The sequence below is a fragment of the Neovison vison genome, chromosome 2 (genome assembly GCF_020171115.1).
Source record: "Neovison vison isolate M4711 chromosome 2, ASM_NN_V1, whole genome shotgun sequence".
Taxonomy (NCBI): Eukaryota; Metazoa; Chordata; class Mammalia; order Carnivora; family Mustelidae; genus Neogale; species Neogale vison.
The window spans coordinates 25,399,780-25,420,139 of record NC_058092.1 but is presented as its reverse complement, the minus strand read 5'-3'; the positions used below and the strand labels follow the sequence as shown (position 1 = coordinate 25,420,139).

The following is a 20,360-nucleotide window of genomic DNA, read 5'->3' as shown; positions in this document are numbered from 1 at the left end:
GGTACAGGCACTTTGGAAAACAGTATGGAGATTCCTTAAGAAATTAAAAATAGAACTACCCTATAACCCTGCAATAGCATCTCACTCTTACCATGTTAATGATGAGGTGAGCATCCTTTCATGTCTTCATTGACCATTCATGCTTTCCTGCTCTATGAAATGCCCGCTTCCCATAGAGCTTTCTTCCTCTGAGGAGAGAGAAATAGCAAACAAACAGACAACTGAAATCTTTGCAATTTGTAATAAGTTGCTATGAAGGAAACAAATAAGATGGCAAACAAAAAGGTGGGGAACTCTGCTTCATGCAGAATAATTGTGGAAGACCTGTCAAAAGACAATATTTGTAACAAGACCTAAAGAAAAAGAAGAAGGTACATTTGCAGAGACTGGGGAGAGGGACTGGTGCGGGGGAAAGAACGTCTGCCTTTCTAGAGGCAAACATTATCTTTAAATAAATTTAAGGACTAATAGGTAGAAAAGTACCTTAAGAAGAGCTATGAACAAGACTCTGCAGTATTTTTTAATGAGATAATCGGATTTGAATTACAGAGGAAAATGCCCTTGGAAACATTAGTTTAGGAAATAGAAATAAATTTTGGAAAGCACCTGCTTCCAGGATAAAAGTCTAAACTACACAGACTCCAAATAAGAAATCAATAAAAGGAGAGCTGAATGTCTTCCCTTCCCTTCCCTTCCTGAACAATTCTGTCCTGAAGCTGTTAAACTGGATAAAACAAAGTGAGCATAAGAAGAAAGAGGGAGTCCACACTGAAGGCAACATCTGTACAGAGAGAGCTGGCATGGGGTATCAAGGCTCTGAGCAAACTGAGGAAACACCTGGGTGGGGTAGGAGCCCCAGAAGAGTGGGGAGGGCATCCACACAGATGATCCATCAGACTCCAAGATGGGAGAGCAGGGCATTCACATAAGGGAGGAGTGGCAGTAGAGATGGGAACATGGTTCCCTATGGATGACTGATCAAGTAAGTGAATAGATTAAGGACAATAGAGGGTAGGTGTCTCACCATAAGAGAAGAGGGTTAGAAAAACAATCTGAGGGGTCTGAAGTGGCGGGGAGGGGTGGGAGGTTGGGGTACCAGGTGGTGGGTATTATAGAGGGCACAGATTGCATGGAGCACTGGGTGTGGTGAAAAAATAATGAATACTGTTATGCTGAAAATAAATAAGTTAATATTTTTTAAAAAAAGAAAAAAGAAATGTGGCAAGAGCAAAAGTTAGAATATGCCCAGAGAATTGGATTGGAATTGGTGGTATGAGTTTGAGCTATCGTTTTCAGTATGTGCACCTAGATGCAGACTGAGATATGGGTGTAAATGTGGGTGTGTATACATACATGTATTCCTTACCTCTTTCCACTAAGAGGACTTGGAAGCAATGGCTCCTCGATAGGAATAAAGACGTCTAGCTCCAGATACCAGTTTCTAATGCCATCTTCCACTAAAATGGAACAGGACTCCTTAAAGAAAATGAAACTATAGGAACAAAAATGCAGACGGCACAGAATAAAACAGTGAAACAGTGGCCTATAATGGCTGATGCCAAGCTGGCTGCTGCTTGACAGCACACAAGGAGCCCAGCCCACCAGTTAGTGTGTTAACCAGTACTGGAGTCTGATTAAGCCTCACCCCCAAGGGGAGCAAGGGGAGTGGGGACAAGGTGAAGTGGAGGAGTCCTGAATGTCCCCCCCACCGCCTGCCTTTGAGTTCTTCGGCAATAATATGGTCGATGCAGTATGTGCTCTGGGAGGGGAGGGATTGTCTAGAAGAGACCCAAGGTCATGCACCAAAAGGCTGACAGTGATTGTATCTAGGTGGTGGTGCGCCTTGGGGAATTTTCATTGTCTTGTTTTTTAGTATTCTACCTGCTTTCTGCGTTGAGCAGAAAGGTATAACTTTTTAAAAATATAATGGCTAATCTACTGCAGTCAAACTAGTAACCACAATATGTTAAAAACTCAGGCTGTGTTTAAGTGCAGATCCCTTTTTACTGATTTTTTTTTCCTGATTTTTTTCCCGGAAGTTAAGTATGTCTTAGAAAATATTTTTTTCAGAATTTGAGAAACTTTTTTTTTTCAGTTTTATTGGGATACAATTGGCATATGGCACTGTGTAAGTCTAGGCATACAACATAATGGCATGACTTATGTATATTGTGAAATAATCACGCAATAAATTCAGTTAATAGCTATCATCTCATATAGATACCCAAAAATAAGAACTCTTAGGATCTGCTCTCCATTACCAACATTCAAATATGTCAAACAGCAGTGTTACCATTATGTAACACATGATATCCCCAGTACTTATTCATCTCATAACTAGAAGTTTGTACACTTTGACCCTCTTTATCCAATTCCCTACCCAGAAAGTCTACTTTAAAGATAAGCATGTGGCTGAGATTGGAAGATATCAAATTTTTTAAAAAGCTTTATAAAAGAAAACATTAAGAATTGGTTAAGCAGGGGGACACCTCGGTGGCTCAGTCAGTAAGCATCTGCTTTCAGTTCAGGTCATGATCCTGGGGTCCTGGGATTGAGCCCTGTGTCAGGCTCCCTGCTCAGCAGAGAGTCTACTTCTCCCTCTCCCTCTGCCCCTCCCCCAACTCGTGCTCGCTTGCTCTCTCTCTCTGTCTCACAAATAAATAAAATCTTTAAAAAAAAAAGAAAGAAAGAAAGAAAGAATTGGCTAAGCAGAATAAGCAGAAACTTCACGCATCTACAAATTCAAAGAGTGTCCTAGAAAAATATAAGCAGAGGATAAACTGAAAAAATATTTAATAGGCAGAAGTAAGTCTTTTTTTTTTAAGAGAGGGAGGGGGCAGGGGCAAAGGGAGAGATAGAGAACCTTAAGCGGGCTCCATGCCCAGTGCTAGGCCCTACCTCACAACCCTGAGATCAGGACCTGAGCCAAAATAAAAAATCAGATGCTTAACCAACTGACCCACCCAGGTGCTCCCAGAAATCGATCTTAAATATGCACCAGGTTCTTCAAATTTGTAAGAAAAATAGGAGCAAAGGACTAACAGAATGTTAAGAAGAAAAACCTAGTCTATTAGTCTATGAAAATAATGTTTAACCTAACTCATTATCAAATGTCAATTTTAAAAAATGCTACCTTTTTGTTTATCTGAGTTCCATGAGGGCAAGGACTGTCTGTTTTGTTTACTCTTGCATCTTCAGTGCCTAACACGGTGCCTGACCCAGGCTAAGCCCTCCACAATCATTAAATGAGTCGGATGGAAGAATGGTAGCACCCAGTGTCAGAGAAACAGCCACTCTGTTGCTGGTATCAGTTACAGCCATTTTCTCCTGGAGAGAAAAATGGAAGCATACATCCAATACAGGCATGGTCCTCCCTGGTTTATGTTAAGTCACGGTTAAACCTTCGTGGTTACCCCACGAGTGCCTCTTGGTTTTAATACTCACATTTTCTAAAGCTTCTATGTCTCTCAATACATTTTTCAGCCAATATATCTACAGAAAAAAACGATTTAAATCATCAAAATATAATACAACATTTTCAACAAAACTATATACAGGAAAAGTCTCAGGTTACTTTCCAACTGCAATTGGTAAAACACTGGGATCCCAGGCAAACATTTAGAATGTGTATCTGTGTTGCTGCTGGTTCTGAGAGGTTGTGATGATGTGATGTTCATTAATGTACAGCCGTGCTGTACTACCCCCAGCACCATCCTGGACACGCACCCACATTACCCTTGTTTTCAGGCTAGGGTTTCACGATGTGTCCCGCTGGGAAGGTTCGTGTGGTGCTCTATGGTATGCAAAGTGTATGTGCTAGAATGAACAGAGCCGCTGTTTTGTTACAACAGTAGTCATTCTTGGGTGGTCATGCAGTAATGTTTCAAGTATTGAACTTCCAGCATTATGGTTTGTTGCATACACACACACAAACACACACACACAATCTTGTTATTTTAAACACTTTCTGAGTTTGGGATTATGCACTGTAATTTTTTCCCACTTGAAGTCGTTGTAAATAGGTTCCTAGTTAGCATCTTTACACGGAACATCTGATTTCTGGAAGTGGGTCACTGACGTTCAGTAGGAGATGCTTATACTTTTAAAAGGTCATACAATTTAATCATTTCTAGGTTTTTTTTCATATTTCTATTTAAATGCCAGTTAGTTGACCTTCAGTGTAATATTAGTTTCAAGTGTAGAGTTTAGTGATACAACACTTCCACATATCACCTGGTGTTCATCACAAGTGCAAGCCTTAATCCCCATCACCTGTTTAGCCCACTCCCTCCACCTCCCCTCTGGTATCCGTCAGTTTGTTCTTTACACTTAAGAGTCTGTTTCTTGGTTTTACTCTTCCTTTTCTCTATATTCGTTTGTCTTATTTCTTATATTCAATATATGAGTGAATTCATATGGTATTTGCCTTTCTCTTACTGATTTATTTTGCTTAGCATAATACTCTCTACCTCCATCCATGTCATTGCAAATGGCAAGGTTTCATTCTTTTTAATGGCTTAGTAATATGGCTATAGAAAAAAAAAATATGGCTGTAGTAGAGTATTATATATATACTTATGTATGTGTATATATATTTACATATATATGTGTGTATATAAATGAAATAAATATATATACATATATATGTGTATATATGTGTGTATGTATATACACATATATACATAAAATATATCACATCTTCTTTATCCATTCATCAGTTGATAAATATTTGAGCCATACCCATAATTTGGCTATTGATGATAATGCTACTATAAACATTGGGGTGCATATATCCTTTCAAATTAGTATTTTTGTATCCTTTGGGTAAATACCTGGTAGTGTACTTTCTAGATCCAAAAATATACAAAGAACTTATAAAACTCAACACCCAAAAAACAAATAATCCTGTTTAAAAATGGGAAGACATGAAAAGACATTTTTCCAAAGAAGACATCCAGCTAACCAGCAGACACATGAAAAGATGCTCAACATCACTCATTATCAGGGAAATACAAGTCAAAGATACAATAAGAGACCACCTCAGACCTGTCAGAATGGCTAAAATAGGCAACACAGGAAACCACAGATGTTGGTAAGGACACAGGGAAAGGGGAACCCTCCTGCACTGTGAATGAGTTTAATTTTCTTCCTACTGTTGTCATAGAAAATCTCATATTTTCTCTCAGGACAGTGTATTACATTTGTGATTTTTTTGAGAGAATGTTCTTTGTGAAAAAGCATAATGGAGTTTGGGGGGACTTTGGAAGTAATCACAGCAGTAGCAATGGCAACAGCCGCTCTCACTTACATAGCACCAACTGCATGCCACGTAGCAAAGGGAAGGCAAGCCGTGAGCCCCCGCTGAGCTTTGTCTCAGTAAAACCATCCACACACAGTCCAGTCTCTGCCCAGAAGGGTGGTGTCCAGTGTAGAAAATCCACTGTAGCCAAAGATGTCTGGCCAATTGTCTGAAGGGAAACCAGCTGGCTTTAGTGGGCACTCACATGAGCCACACTCGGTACTCAGATGCCAAGCAGTGGGAAGAATATGGGATTTGAGAGCAGCCAGACAGATTCAAGTCCTATGGCACTCACTTCCTGTGTGAACTTGGCAAAGCAACCAAAGCTTTCTGAATCTCAGCTTTCTCATAAAGAGAGGAAGAACACCTCGCAGAGGGATCAGCCACCATGAGAATTAAAGGTGACAGTGCGTGAAAGAGTCTCATGTAGTAGGTGCTCAGGAAATGCTTCTCTCCCCTTCCCTTCAGTGCTGGTGACTGTCACTGAGCCTCTCCTTTATTGTTGGTGTTACTATATAGCTCCTGGTTTTTACATCAGAAACAAAGAATGACAGCAGATTTGCTAAATAGTACTTGGCTAAACTTGCCCTGTGTACAGATCAAAAGTCACTTGCATCTGTGTGGGTGAATGAGTGAATGACAACGTGCCCCAAGAATGATGCTCTTACACCAATTTGTCTGCTTCTGTCTTTTCAGCTTATCCACTCACCAAATGCCCTCCTCCCACCATCCTCCCCAATGCCGAAGTCGTCACAGAGAATGAAGAATTCAACATAGGTACCCCCTCCCAAACCAGCAAGGACTGGGCAGGCGAAGAGGGGCTGGGTTGGGTTGGGGCTGGCCAGCAAGGTGCATCTCTCCCTCCCATCCGTGGAGAGAAACAGTAGGCCAAGTGCAAGATGGCTGATGTTCTGTCAACTGAGTCTGCTCCAAAAATACAAACAATTCCTTTTAGCCATCACTAGGCAGAGGAGACAGGAAGGCAGTTTTCTTCTGTGATTCAAGTCAGTATGGTTTTGAGAAATGAATCCATGCAGCTCCCTATAAAAAGTTTCTGGAATGTAGAAGCTCAAGGCTGAGCTGTGAGAAGGAGGTAGCAGTTTTTCTGGGTCATTTGATTGGAGTTGACCTGAGCAGAGCACAACCCACTACTGATTGACCTGCCTGGAAGTGGGTTTTTAAGTACTAAGGGGTGCCCCGCCCAGACGTTGCCAGCAAATCCCCACATGGGTCTCTCTTTGGCAGGTGACACTGTCCGCTACAGGTGCCTCCCTGGCTTTACCTTAGTCGGGAATGAAATCCTGACCTGCAGACTTGGAACTTACCTACAGTTTGAAGGACCACCCCCAGTATGTGAAGGTAATTGCACAGAGCCATGCCTTTGTGGGTCTCAAGTTCCTCCAAAATGTATTCTTTATCTCACTCCTCCCTATCTTCCCAGTCCCTGCCCATAAAGTAAGAGGGCATTTGGTGAATGTTTGTTTATATGAATGAATGATTGCTCTAGAGAAATTCTTAGGTCCTACTCTTAAGTGGGGCTACAGATTGCCATATAACCACTTTTATCACTGTCTTCCTTTTTTCTAACTGGCATTCTGTGGAAATGGCCTACTAATCATTGGAAGGAAGAAGTTCTGGGACCTCAGGGAGAGGTGGGCTTGCACACCAACCTAGCACTACTGGAGTGCAGATGTGCTCAAAGGTCCTATGTGCTGAACTTCACTCCAGTGTGACACCTTGACAGAAAATGAATTAACTTCACCAAGTGATCCCTACTAAAACCAAAAAACAAACTCTCCACTCAAAAGACTTCTGACCTAGGACTAGATATTTAACTGTCCTGTGCCTCAATTGTCTCATCTATAAAATGAAGATTATGATAGTATTTATGCCATGGACTTACTGTGAGGAATTAAATGGGTTAATAATGTAAAGCACTTTAGAGCTATGCCTGGCACATAGTTACTGCCCAGTGCGGGTTATTATTATTGTTATTAGTAGTATTACTGCTTCTGGTACTAATGCTACCAGCAAATATTCAGCAGTGTGTGGAGAAACATGTCAGCTTTTCCACCACTTCTCATAAGGCAAGAGAAGAGAATCCACAATATGGTTCATTAGTGAGAAAGAAAGAAGCCGCAGCCCTACAATTGGGCTGCCCCAATACACTGAGAAATCCATTATCTCTAAGTTGAGCTGACCTACCCATACACCAAACAACCAGCCCCCCTATAAAAGTGGACTTTAGCTTTGATCCTGCTCCAGAGCTTCCCTGCTTTGTTGCAGCCTTAGTTTCTCATCTCTGGCTTTGTTTCTGTGTCTACATGGCTCCAGCCTTCTTGGCTCTACTCCTATCCTCAACCTCATGCTTTCCTCTGGGACTTGGTGTTATACTTGGCTTCTCAAGATGTGGCCTTTCACTGGCTTTGTTATAATATCAGCTTTATTGGGATAAAATTCATGTACCATGCAACTCATCCATTTAAATCACTTCAGTGATTTCTAGTATATTCAGAGCTTTGTAGCCATTTATTAGATTTTTGTCAGCTCAAAATGAAACACTGTACTGATGAGCAGTCAGCTTCCATTTCTTTCCAGCTCCCTTATCCCCCCCAAAAAAATTCTAGACAACCACCAATCCAGTTCATGTCTCATGAAATTGACTCTTCTGGATATTTCATGTTAATAAAATACCACAAGAATTTTTTTGTATGCTCAAGAAATAAAAATAAAACCTAATATTGATAAAGAATGGAAATATCTACCATATTCATTAAGAAAAAGGATGAATACAGGTAGAAGGGTTCATATGCAAAAAGTAGCAATGAGCTAAGGAATCAGTAAAATAGGGTAGTAAATCTAAGCAATACTAACCATAGTAGATTTAAAAATATACACACAACTGGACAAATAAATGACACTGAAAGAAAAAAAGAGTAAGTAAGCTCAGGACCCTCACTTGTTGAGGAGAAGGTTTGATATTGATTAACCCACTATGTTAGTTAATTATATAAATTAAAAATAAAGCTTAAATTTATGGATAGTTTTTTGAAATTATGGATAGCCATAGTAGGTGTAAGTTCTTTTTTTTATTTTATTTTATTTTATTTTATGTTTTAAGTGTTCCAAGATTCATTATTTATGCACCACACCCAGTGCTCCCAGCAATACGTGCCCTCCTTAATACCTACCACCAGGCTCACCTAACCCCCCACCTCTTTCCCCTCCAAAACCCTCAGTTTGTTTCTCAGAGTCCACAGTCTCTCATGCTTCATCTCCCCCTCCAATTCCCCCAATTCACTTTTCCTTTCCTTCTCCTAATGTCCTCCATGTTATTCCTTATACTCCACAAGTAAATGAAACCATATGATAATTGACTTTCTCTGCTTGACTGATTTCACTCAGCATAATCTTCTCCAGTCCCATCCGTGTTGATAACAAAGGTTGAATATTCATCCTTTCTGATGGAGGCGTAATATTACATTGTATATGTGGACCATATCTTCTTTATCCATTCGTCTGTTGAAGGGCATCTTGGCTCTTTCCACAGTTTGGTGATTGTGAGAATGCAAGTTACTATGCGTAAGTTCTAAAACCATAATCAAAAATAAAGATAAAGAGAACTCAATCCAACAGAAACATTAAAGAAGAGAAAAAATCATGGTAAACCGAAAACACAAAATAAGGTAGAAAAACTAAATGTAAATATATGTGTAAACATAGTAAGTTAACTCAGTAAGACTGCTAATCAAAAAAGAGAGTTTTTCAGATTAGTTAAGTTAAAAAATTTAATTATAGGTTTTCCATAAACTTAGACTTGAATATCTTCATCTGCCTCCCTAAAGACATAGCTAGAAGGGTCACTCATCCCTGGTATGGAAAAAAAACTTTGAAAAAGTAGCAAGTACTAACCTCTAAAATCTAAGGTAGCAAAAATCCATCAAAAATAAATAACAGTCATAAACTTCTATGTACCTGACAATATAGGTTTGAAATATATAAGGAACATTGACAGAATTTTAGGGAGAAGAGGATAAATTCATAATTACAGTTAGAGATTTTCACACACCTCATCCAATGACACACCAAAAATAAGTAGGTACATATAATATTTGAATGATATAGTTATGTCAGTTGGTAAGCTTTCGCTACATAAAAACCATGCCAAAATTTAGAGGTTTTAAATAATAACCACTTATTTCCTACAAAAGACACAGTTTAAATATAAGTACCAGATAGCTTGCAAGAAAAGGAAAGAAAAAGATATATCATGCAAATGGTAAACATAAAGAAATTTTGGATAATATTGCAAGCAAGGAGTATTATCAGAAATAGATTTTATAATGACAATTGAGTTAATTCCATTATGAAGGATATATATGTTATATGGAGATGATAAAAGAGCCTCAAAATACATGAAGAAAAAATGGACAGAACTAAATGTGAAAAAGAAAAGGCGTACTACAGAATAAAAGAAGGTATTCATCATACATATATTTGTTTAAAGGACTTGTATCTAGGCTATGTTAAGAAATTTAACAACTCAATAATAAGACAGTATAATAAAAATATGGACATGTATTGCATGGAGCACTAGGTGTGGTGCATAAACAATGAATTCTGGAACACTGAAAAGAAATTTAAAAAATAAATTTTAAAAAATATAGACAAAAGATTTGACTAGACACTTTGTAAAATAAGATATATAAATACCCAATAAGTATATGAAAAGATGCGAAAGCATCATTAGTCATCAGGAAAATGCAAATTAAAACCCTAATGAAATACTACTACTACACATCCACTAGAATACCTCAAACTTAAGACTGAAAATACCAAGTGTTGACAAGAATGTGGAACAAGTAGAATTTTTATACATTGCTGGTTGGGATGTAAAATTATACAGTTACTTTGGAAGACTAACTGGTAGTTTCTCTCAAAGTTAAACATACACCTGCCCTACTGCCCAGCAATTACACTCCTTGTTATTTTCCCAAGAGAAATGAAAATCCATATCCACAAAAGGACTTGTATATGAATTCCATAATAATCCCAAACTGGAAGCAGCCTAAATGTTCATTAATAATAAATAGAATGAATGAAAAACCAGAATGCTGTGATTGCTACAGAGCAATAAAAATAAATGAAGTAGTAATACACGGAACACCATGGATTGAATCTTAGAAACATTATGTTTAGCAAAAGAAACCAGACACAAAAATAACATGTCTGATTCCAATTGCATGAAATTCTAGTACAATCAAAACTAATCTGTTGTTATAGAAATAGTATCAGTGATTTCCTGGAGGCTGGGGCAGATCATACTAATTAATTACAGAGGGGCCTGAAAGAACATTCTGGAGTGATGATAATAATCTATCCTGATTACTGCACACCTAAAATCTGTTCATTTATTTACATAAATTATATCTCAAAAATTTTGAACTTTAAAGAGAAGTTAATGAGTTATAAAACAGAAAAACATCCTTACTGATCAATAAAAAGAAGTACCTGGAACTAAGAGTGGCAAAATAATCTAACCATTGGGTGAGTTAAACAAAGGGACAAAGCAGTAATATACAAAAATAAGAAAGGGAAAATGGAATATAACCATTGAAGCAAAAGAAAATTTTAAATTGTGAGACCATCTTGTACAAACCTATGCCAATAAATTAATGATTTGATACAAAATATTTTCTAGAAAGATGTAATTTAATAAAATGGAGCTCAGTGGATAGAAAGTTTATACTTTCCTAATTCTTAAAAGAAATAGAGAATGTTATCAGAGGAAACCCCATCAAAGACATCAAGACTGGATGGTTTCATGGAAGAATAAACTTCTAAATAAACTACTAAACCATCAAAGGCCAGACATCTTGAGCACACAGGGAAAGAAAAACTTGTCGACACTAATGCTCAGATCTGATAAAGTTGCACGCAAAAAGGCAAACCTGTGGACCAATCTCATTTGAGAAATCATGCCTATTTCCCCTCAGTGGGGGAGTTTCAGTTAGGGGAGAGCTTCAAGAGCAGCCCTGGTAACAGCTGGAGGGTACCACGAAGCTTGGGGGGATGTAAATATCACCACACTTCAGGGACCTGGAGGTATCAGTTTTGTAAAATGAGGAGCATTTCAAAATTAAGTCTGTTTTCCTCCATTTGTTTTTTCTTTCCCATTTGCAAAATAAGAAGGAAGTTCTCTCTGAAGAAGCTAGTTAGTACCTTTCAAAGCTATTCAAAAGGGGCGGGGAGGGGGGTGCCTGGCTGTCTCAGTAGAGCATGTGACCCTTGACCTTGGGGTTATGAGTTTGAACCCCATGTTGGGCATAGAGAGTACTTTAAAAAAAATGTATGTGTGTTGCAAAACTACTCAAAGGTGTCCCAGATGAGCTGTGTGAATTTGGGGTCACAGCAAGCACTTTTGCCTGTTGGCGCAGACCCTGTGCTGATTAGCAAGTCCCGTTTCTGTGAAGGCAGAAGGTTTGAAGGAAGCAGTGGAAACAGGTGGAGACTGAGTGGCTCAATCTCCTCCCCAGAACAGCCTCATCTCAGATTATGATTCAGGATTGCCCTTGGCTGTGCAGTTCCATACGCTCTCCTTTGTCAGTGTCCTAGAATCCAGTACATTCGGGAAGCCTGTTAAAGGCACATACACAGCAAAATCCCAATTTCTCCATTTGTAGTGACTGGGACACTTGCCACTGCTGCCCAGGCCATGCCTCTTTCATGCCTGAAGAAGATGATTCAGTCCTCAGAACCTAACTGTGACGTCCTCAGCCCGAACAAAGTGAGGGAGATCATCCTGAAGTTGGCTTCACATAGGAAGTAGTGACAGGTCCCTGTACTGCAGGAGAGAGCACCCCTCTGGCAGCCGGGGTGTGCAGGGCCCCTCAGAACCGGCATCTTCTCTCGCCTCCCTGGTGACAGACACAGGAAATCCAATCTAGCCCCTCCAGCAGCTCCTTTTCCAAATTCTACATGGACTATCTTCCTTAGGCTGCCATGTTTTCTTAAGTTATCTTAATACTACTAATCAGGCCACAGCCAAGCTCTGCTGGTTCCTTCTGTTCCTGGTATAATTACATCATTATCATTATCATCTCTACAGTTTATGAAGACAATGTGTTGCATGCCATAGATATATTGTTCCCTATAATATTATAGATATTATAATATTAATTTACAATGGTATAATATGTTATATAATGCAATAGCCTGGTAAGGCAGGTGTTACCGTTCTGCATCAGAGGTAGAGATGCCATTGCACAGAGAGGAAATAATTTGTTCAAAACCACACAGCTAGTAAGGGACCAAGGTGGGCTATAAATCCAGATGTGTTTGACTCAAAGCTCCATATACTTACATCTGCCATATACTCTTTTTGTACACATAAATCCCATTTAATAGAATAACTCTTAGATTTGGGGACACTTTCTCTTGTCTGCCTGTCTGTATTATTGTCAGTTTTACTCCAAAGACCATATCTGAGCTAGGAAGTACTGCCAACCAACTGACCAGGCCTGAATCCCGGCAACATAGTAACATTGACACAGAATCTGAGGTCACTTCATGCCATGGAGCAGTGTAATGATGGGCCTTGGGGTCTTGTTTGAATGTGCTCAAATACTCGTGTTCCAGTGATGGTCTTTTGTACCAGGAAAATGTGTTGGCCCTGGTTCCCTTTCCATCCCATATACCTGATATTTCTCTTTCTTTCTTCCAAGTACACTGCCCAACAAATGAGCTTCTGACAGACTCCACAGGTGTGATCCTGAGTCAGAGCTACCCAGGAAGCTATCCCCAGTTCCAGACCTGCTCCTGGCTGGTGAGAGTGCAACCCGACTACAACATCTCCCTCACAGTGGAGTACTTTCTCAGTGAGAAGCAGTATGATGAGTTTGAGATCTTTGATGGTAAGTTGGTCAAATGTTGAATAGTTGCCTGCTGCAGATGGCAGATTTGCTTCTGAACCCTAGGGATCTGTGCCATTACCTCCCCATTAGAGCTTTCCTAAAGCCCCATGCAACATCTTTCTCTACCACAAAAACCCCAATACCATGGGCTCCAGTGGATTGTATGGCCCATGGGGCAAGGATGCTTTGTTGCCACCTAGTACTGCTACAGAACGCTTTCTTACTCCCCCTACTGAACATTAACACCTTGCATGTCACCCAATAAATGGATCACAGTATTCCCACATGAAGAGTATGCCACCTCTGAAACTCAAAGGGGTCTACCAAGTATTATGCTTTTGTCTTTGTAGTAGAAGGGAAAAGACACACTTCCTCTTTAATTTGGAGAGAATGTTTCAGGTGTCCTTAAACCACTGGGGAAATTTCACCTGCCTCTTTGTAGGACTTATCTCTTTACCCTCTGGAGCCCTGTGTCTTACAAAAGCATCTACACTAATTGTCCCTTCTGGCTCCTCAGAGGCAATTAATATGATCTCCTCCTAGAGAGAGTCAATATGTCATATCCTGCAGGATGTCCAGATGGTCCACATCTTTTCATACTATATTCTGACAGTGAGCAGGAGAATTAACATAGCTCTGGGGCAAGACCATGAATGTATACTGTTGTCTATCTTGTGAATGCAAATTGCTTATGATCCTCCTTTCTGATGGGTCTGGAAAGAGCGTCTGGCTAGATCAACAACTGCATTTCATGCAATCCAGGCAGTGTTAATCTGCTCTAATGAAGATACAACATCTGGCATAGCTACTACAATTGAGGACTACCAATTGGTTAAGTTGGTGCTGTGAGATGGACTTGGGCCAGGACTCCATTCATTACCAGCTCCAACCCTCAGACACTTCTAACAGAGGGGCCATTATAGTGTTTTGGGTTCCCAGGTATCAACATGAGTTCACACTCTGTATCCAAAATCTTTGGAATACCTGAACATTCCTTTGTCTCCAGTATTCAGTTGCCTGAGGAAATAGCAGTAAGTTTTTCTTGGGCAAAGACTGAGAGAATCACTACTATATACAGTTCATACCATTTTGTTGGGTCCTTTTTCATGGGAACCCAGTTTCTCCTTCAGCCAAAGTGTTCTGGAATGAAATGGAACCTGGCTCAGGTCTCCAAACTGGAGTGATGGGTTGCAACTTTCCATTGGGGTCAGCTTTCCTCACTGTTTTGACTATATTTTCATGATGTTTTGTTCATATATTCATATATCAGGGAGCTTTCCATCTATCTTGCCCTTAGGAATATCATGTTCTGTGAGACACCACCATAGATCCTATAGGTTAGACCCTCCCTGCCACCATTCCAACCTTGCTTCCCATTTTAGCAATTATACTAGCCTCACTTAGACTGTTAAGTGCCTCCGCCTGGCTTCTGTATTCTAGAATCTTCTCATCCCCATTAATACTAGGAAGCCCAATTCTGTGACAGCATCTCCTTCCATCAGTTTAGGCGATAGAGGACAGCTATTACTCAGGTTGTCAATGGTGCTGGTGCTCATCCCCTCCATCAGTGTGTTCCTCGTTGCTTTAGGAACTGGAGTATTCCCCCAGGTCCTCCTGAGGGACACGGTCAGCTAGTGGGTATTTTGGTCTGATGTGATAGACCTATTCTGGCATGCCACTTTTCTGAGCCTTCTGACCCCTTCCTTCACAGTTTGTCACAGCGGCTCCGATGGCTCTATTTTGTTTAATGTGTCCCATTATCTTTGCCAAGCTTCCACAAGCTGTCTTGGCAGATATCAGAACCATCACTCAGGGCTATTTCCAGGGCAATAAATCCTGTTATGGATTATCAAGCTTTACACTCTGCCTTCCTTGTACTAGCCACCTTAAGACACACTCCCAGGCATTAAACGTAGGAAAAAAGAAGAGGGAGGGCTTTCTGGAAGAGCCTTGGAAGGGAATATTGAGGAGCTCTTTTATGTATGACATTGAGACACGATGTTTGACTGTAGCTTTTCTCTATGACAAGCACTGAGCTATTTTAAGTGTGCATGTGAGAAGTAGGTGGCAAAGTAGAAGTTCCCAGTTTGCAAACCAGTTCTTACATTAACCAGCTGCTTGATGTTGGCAAGTCCCAAGATGGCAAATAGATTTCATCTCACCTGCCGACTCCTGTAGGTTGGCAGTGACATCCTGGAGCACTGCTTTAGGGCTCCGGAGGAGAGACCACCCAGCGTAGAACCTGGGGATCCAAAGAAAGGACAGAGGGACAGACCATTGCACTGACCCTGACTGTCTCAGCCTAGTCTCATTTCTTGAGGAGTAGAAACAATAGGTGGTTGCATTTGAGGTATCGAATCAAGGTACCTACTCACTTGCAACTGTGCGTGTCTGTCATCCTGTGTCCTGTACTCTCGCCCAGGTCCTTCCGGACAGAGTCCTCTGCTGAAAGCCCTCAGTGGGAATTACTCAGCTCCCCTGATTGTCACCAGCTCAAGCAACTCTGTGTACCTGCGCTGGTCATCTGACCACGCCTACAACCGGAAGGGCTTTAAGATTAGGTATTCAGGTGAGTAAAACATAAGGACACATAAGAAGAGCCACAGCCCCTAATCCCCCGAAGTTGCTTACACAAAACACCCAAGGAAGCCATGGGCCATATCCCCATCAATGGCAGAGGCCCTCCACAGGAACTATTACTTTCTCTCCTCTGAACCTCTCTCACTACTGCTCCACAAGTGTCCCTAACAGTCTCCACCTACCCCCTTCTGCTCCTTTCCCCACTATAAGCTCTTCCATCTCCTCTGCTCCTATGGCCAGCCTATATTTGTCTTTTGGATAAGTTTATTACATATCATCTGATAATATCTCTAAGGTGATCCCATGCCCAACGTTGTTGACATGTTAACACAAGTTCCTTACAATTGAGGAACCCTAAGACATGGGTTTCCAGCTGGGAAGTGTTAGCCAGGCAGCAAAAGATGCCCTATATTTTAAGTCCAAGGGCCTCTCTTCTGCTCTGTCCGCCACAACTGTCGGGCAGAGGCAGACCCGGGGCCACACCAGGCAGGCGGCTGACCAGCGCCATGGTCTATAAGGAGCACAGAAAGATCGCTGGAAATGTAAGAAGATGGGGGGAAGAAATGACATTTTTCTGAAATGACATTTACTGTCTGTGGTTGGAAAGAAAACTTGATAAGCATCCCAGTGCCCATTTTGAAAGGGAGTGTGTCCATAAACTGGCTGGGCTCCGCCAGCGTGGAGGCAGAGAGGAATTAACTAAAGACCACAAGGCATTCTGGGAGAGGAGGCTGAGGGGCGCCTAGAAAGAGAAGGACATTTTCTACCTCAGAATCCATGTTCTCTACAAACTGAACCGGAAATCCTTTCCCCCATGCACATGAAAGGAAGGGTAGCTTCATGAGCCCCAAGGGAAGTGATCAGCTGTGTCACCAACTAGCCAAATGATTATTAGACAAGTCACTTACCCTCTCCAGGCTTCAGTGTCCTTGGGATGAAAGAGAAACCTTACAGCAGCTGTCAGGGACATTCAGGCAGCTTCCAGGGGTTCCCAGCAGCTGCTCTCACGGGGGAGATACAACAGTGTGATGGTCACTACACTGAGAATTAAAAGTGACCAGGAGGTGCCCTTTCCTTGATGTTCTGAAAGACTGATCACATCTGGGGGTAATGAGTCAGGCATAACTGGAATACCTGTTCATAGAAAGTTGATTCACTACACGGTGAAACCATTAGAACTTAATGAAAATACAGTAGACTTGTGTACTTTGCCCACGCATCAGTCGCCATGACTCAGGATATTTTATACCTGAGACTCTGTTCTGATTGAGGTAAACACATAGGTTGATCGATGCAGATGGCAAAGCAGGAGCCAGGAAACACGTCTGGCCTGGAACAGAGGGCTTTAAAACTCCATTTCACCAGCAGAGCGATGTGATCGCCAAATGAGAGGCCAGAGGACCTCACCTTGGGGTCTCATCCTCCACTGTCGCATGCCTGCCTGGCAGACCGAGGCGGGGAGTCTTCGAGCCAACAGAAGTACATGGTCAGAGTGTTCCCCGGTCAGCCCCATTCCTGGCCTCACAGAACATCCCCTGGGGATCCCCGGCAGGAATCTTTAGGGTCAGCCCCCTGTGGCTGGGATTTTTGCCTTTGTTCTTTACTGTGGTATTCCCAGCACTTAGAATATCTCCTGGCACGTAATAAACCCTCCACATCTGTTTGTCAAATAAACGAATGAAATTGGCTGAAGCCATGTGCCAAGGGGGAAGTAGGGCTGTGGATGTGTGTCCTGGATTGCCACGCTCCCTCTCCCCTGGCCCCCTACAACAGAAAGGAGAAGGGCCACTTACTGAGCACCAGATGCCCTGCACGAGGGTGGGGGCTTTACCAACACAATCCCATTTAAACTGTCCAAAAGCCTAGGAGGTGGCCATTTCCCATCCCAATACACAGAGGAGGAGAGGGGACCTCAAAGAGCTTCAGGGCTGTGTCCCATGTCACAAACCTGGAAAGGTCAGAACTAGGACCCCAGAGTCCACACCCCTCCAGTCACACTGTCGTGGAGCCAGCCCCTCACTGCCCAGATCTAGATCCCGCGCCTCTTCAGGAGCTGATGGGTTTCAAGAGCCTGAGCTCAGCAGCGTGGGCAGCACTGCATCTGGGCCACGAAGGAGATCCAGGGCTTCATGGCTTCTTCTCTTCTTTCCTTTTCTTTGGCTTTTACTACACTGATCAGCCGTTTTCAATATCAACTGCTCAGACCTCCCTAAATACCAGAGGACCCAGCAGTAGCAGAGACAAGGAAATGGGGCGGGGAGGGGGAAAAAGGAGCTGGGGCATGCAGGGAAGCATACATCCGTCTTCCTGCTTGTGTGTGGTCCCCTGAAGCCTCATTTTGTCGTCCAGCTCCCTACTGCAGCCTGCCCAGGGCTCCACTCCATGGCTTCCTTCTGGGCCAGCCCAGCACCCAGCCCGGAGGCTCCGTCCACTTCGGCTGCAACGCCGGCTACCGCTTGGTGGGACACAGCATGGCCATTTGTACCCGGCACCCCCAGGGCTACTATCTGTGGAGCGAGGCCATTCCTCTCTGTCAAGGTGAGGAGCATGTGGAAAGAGGGTGACACGTGGCTTGGATTCTCCTCATCTCTTGGGCTCATCCCAGGACCATTACTTCCAAAAGTGGGTGTCCTCATTGATAATTAATTCATTCTTTCAGTGAACATATATTGAGGATCTGTAAGATCTCAAGCCCTGGGGATATACATATGCATAAAACAGTCTCAATGTTTTCAGAGCAAGGAGGGAGATGGATATGTAGCCACATAAATGCAAAGTGGCAGAGGAAGGAAGTGCTGTATCAGGAATACAAACAGTGTTGTGGGAGCCCAGAAGTAAGTTGGGACCTACTTCTCCCTAGGGAGGGCTCCCCTCTTCTGGGCTCGGGCTCATAGAGCAAGTGGGGTGTTTGGGGCCAGGCATGGGCAAGGTAACATTCTAGGCAACAGCAAGAGCATTTGCAGAACCACGAACTGGAGAGAGATCACAAGATACGCAGAGGAGCTTGGGCTAGCGGAAGCATTAGATCAGAAGAGGTGAGGGGCAGAGGTGACCAGGAAGCAACAGAGGCTCACCATATTCATTGCCCACAATCAAGCCCATGATCTGTACCAGGTGTTTGCATGCATTGCCTTTCATAATTGATGGGATTTGTTTACCCTTAAAGTAATATAATTCAGACGAGGGATCTGGTGGGGAAAGGAATCTATAGATAATGCAAAGGGCTGTTGGAGGGGAGGTGGGCGGGGTGGGCGGGTTGAATGGGTTGAATGGGTTAAATGGGTGATGGGATTAAGGAGGGCACATGTTATGATGAGTCCCAGCTGTTGCATGTAAGTGATGAATCGGTAAATCCTACAGCTGAAATTAATATTACACTGTATGTTAACAAACCAGAATTTGAATAAAAACTTGGCAGAAGAAAAATGACATATAATCCCATCAACTGAGATCACAACAGTGTAACATTTCAGCACATTTCCTTTGATCTTTTATGTATTGTTTATAAAAATGGCATCCTCGGTGTACAAAGCTCTTAATATTTTCTTAACATCTGTCACATAATTAAATATACTTCCTTGTCACTATTTTCAGTGGTGGCATAGTGGTACAGAAAAACTGTCATGTATTTAAGTATCATCCTAATGGTCATTTGAATTTTTCAATTTTTGATACTGTAAACAGCACTGCTATTAATTCCATCATTATGAACATCCACATTTATTTCTTAAAATAAGTTCCCAGAAATGAGATCGTTGAACCATAATCTATGCAAAATCTACAGCTTTTGACACACTGCCCTCGAGGACATTTGCCTTCACCTAACTTCTACCAGCACGTGAAAGTCCTCTTTCCTCCCACATTCACAACATTGTGTGCTGCATTAAAAAAAAAAATAAAAAGGAAAGGAAAAATTTGCTAATGATACAGACAAAAACAGGAAATGACACTGTTTCTTGTTCTTTGATTCCTAGTGTGGTGACAGACTCTTTAGTGACATCTGTCATCTCTGACCCTCACAACCTTCTCGCCTCTGCCTGAGATTCCTCAAACAATGTGTCATTAGCATTCTTTTTGATGCCCTAAGAAAAGATCCCAGAGAACAGACTGATCACAAATGGCAAATGTCATTTGGCTTTGGTCTCCGTGTCTCTAACTGTATCAACACAGACAAGTCTTTCTTCTGAAGCGCTAGTTGAAAACCACCATGCCTCTCATCTCTGTTTCCTTTTGTAACTTCCCAAAACTAAGCCCCTCTAGGCTTTTTTGTACTCATCTCCATACTATTTTGTACTCAGTCCCAGCCCCAAGCTTCCCACTGATGCCATTGCACTCAGCCATTCCTCCTGAGCTCTCTGGAATCCCAGTTCCCTGGCCAACCAGCATACACCCTTGGTCACTATCCAGAAAGCTGTCTTCACTTCTTCCCTCCACAAAGATTGGCTCTCCTTTAAGAACATGAATGCTGGGGCCCTTTCAAGTAAAGGGCCCCCATAACCCAGGGCCAGGAAAGGCCCAGCATTCTTCCAATTCCATATTGCTTCTTCCAAGCCATGACTTTCCACCAA

At 42.0% G+C, this 20,360-nt stretch overlaps 1 protein-coding gene across 2 annotated transcripts in view; it reads left to right on the top strand.

Annotated features, from left to right (window-relative positions):
• The window catches only part of CSMD2 (CUB and Sushi multiple domains 2), a 598,960-nt gene that overhangs the window by 514,878 nt on the left and 63,722 nt on the right, over positions 1-20,360 (top strand). For both annotated transcript variants that reach the window (XM_044237753.1, XM_044237754.1), the window contains 5 exons: positions 5,996-6,076; positions 6,545-6,658; positions 13,024-13,212; positions 15,635-15,781; positions 18,142-18,330. In XM_044237753.1, the coding sequence (XP_044093688.1) occupies positions 5,996-6,076; positions 6,545-6,658; positions 13,024-13,212; positions 15,635-15,781; positions 18,142-18,330 (720 nt within the window). The remainder of the gene's footprint in view (positions 1-5,995; positions 6,077-6,544; positions 6,659-13,023; positions 13,213-15,634; positions 15,782-18,141; positions 18,331-20,360) is intronic.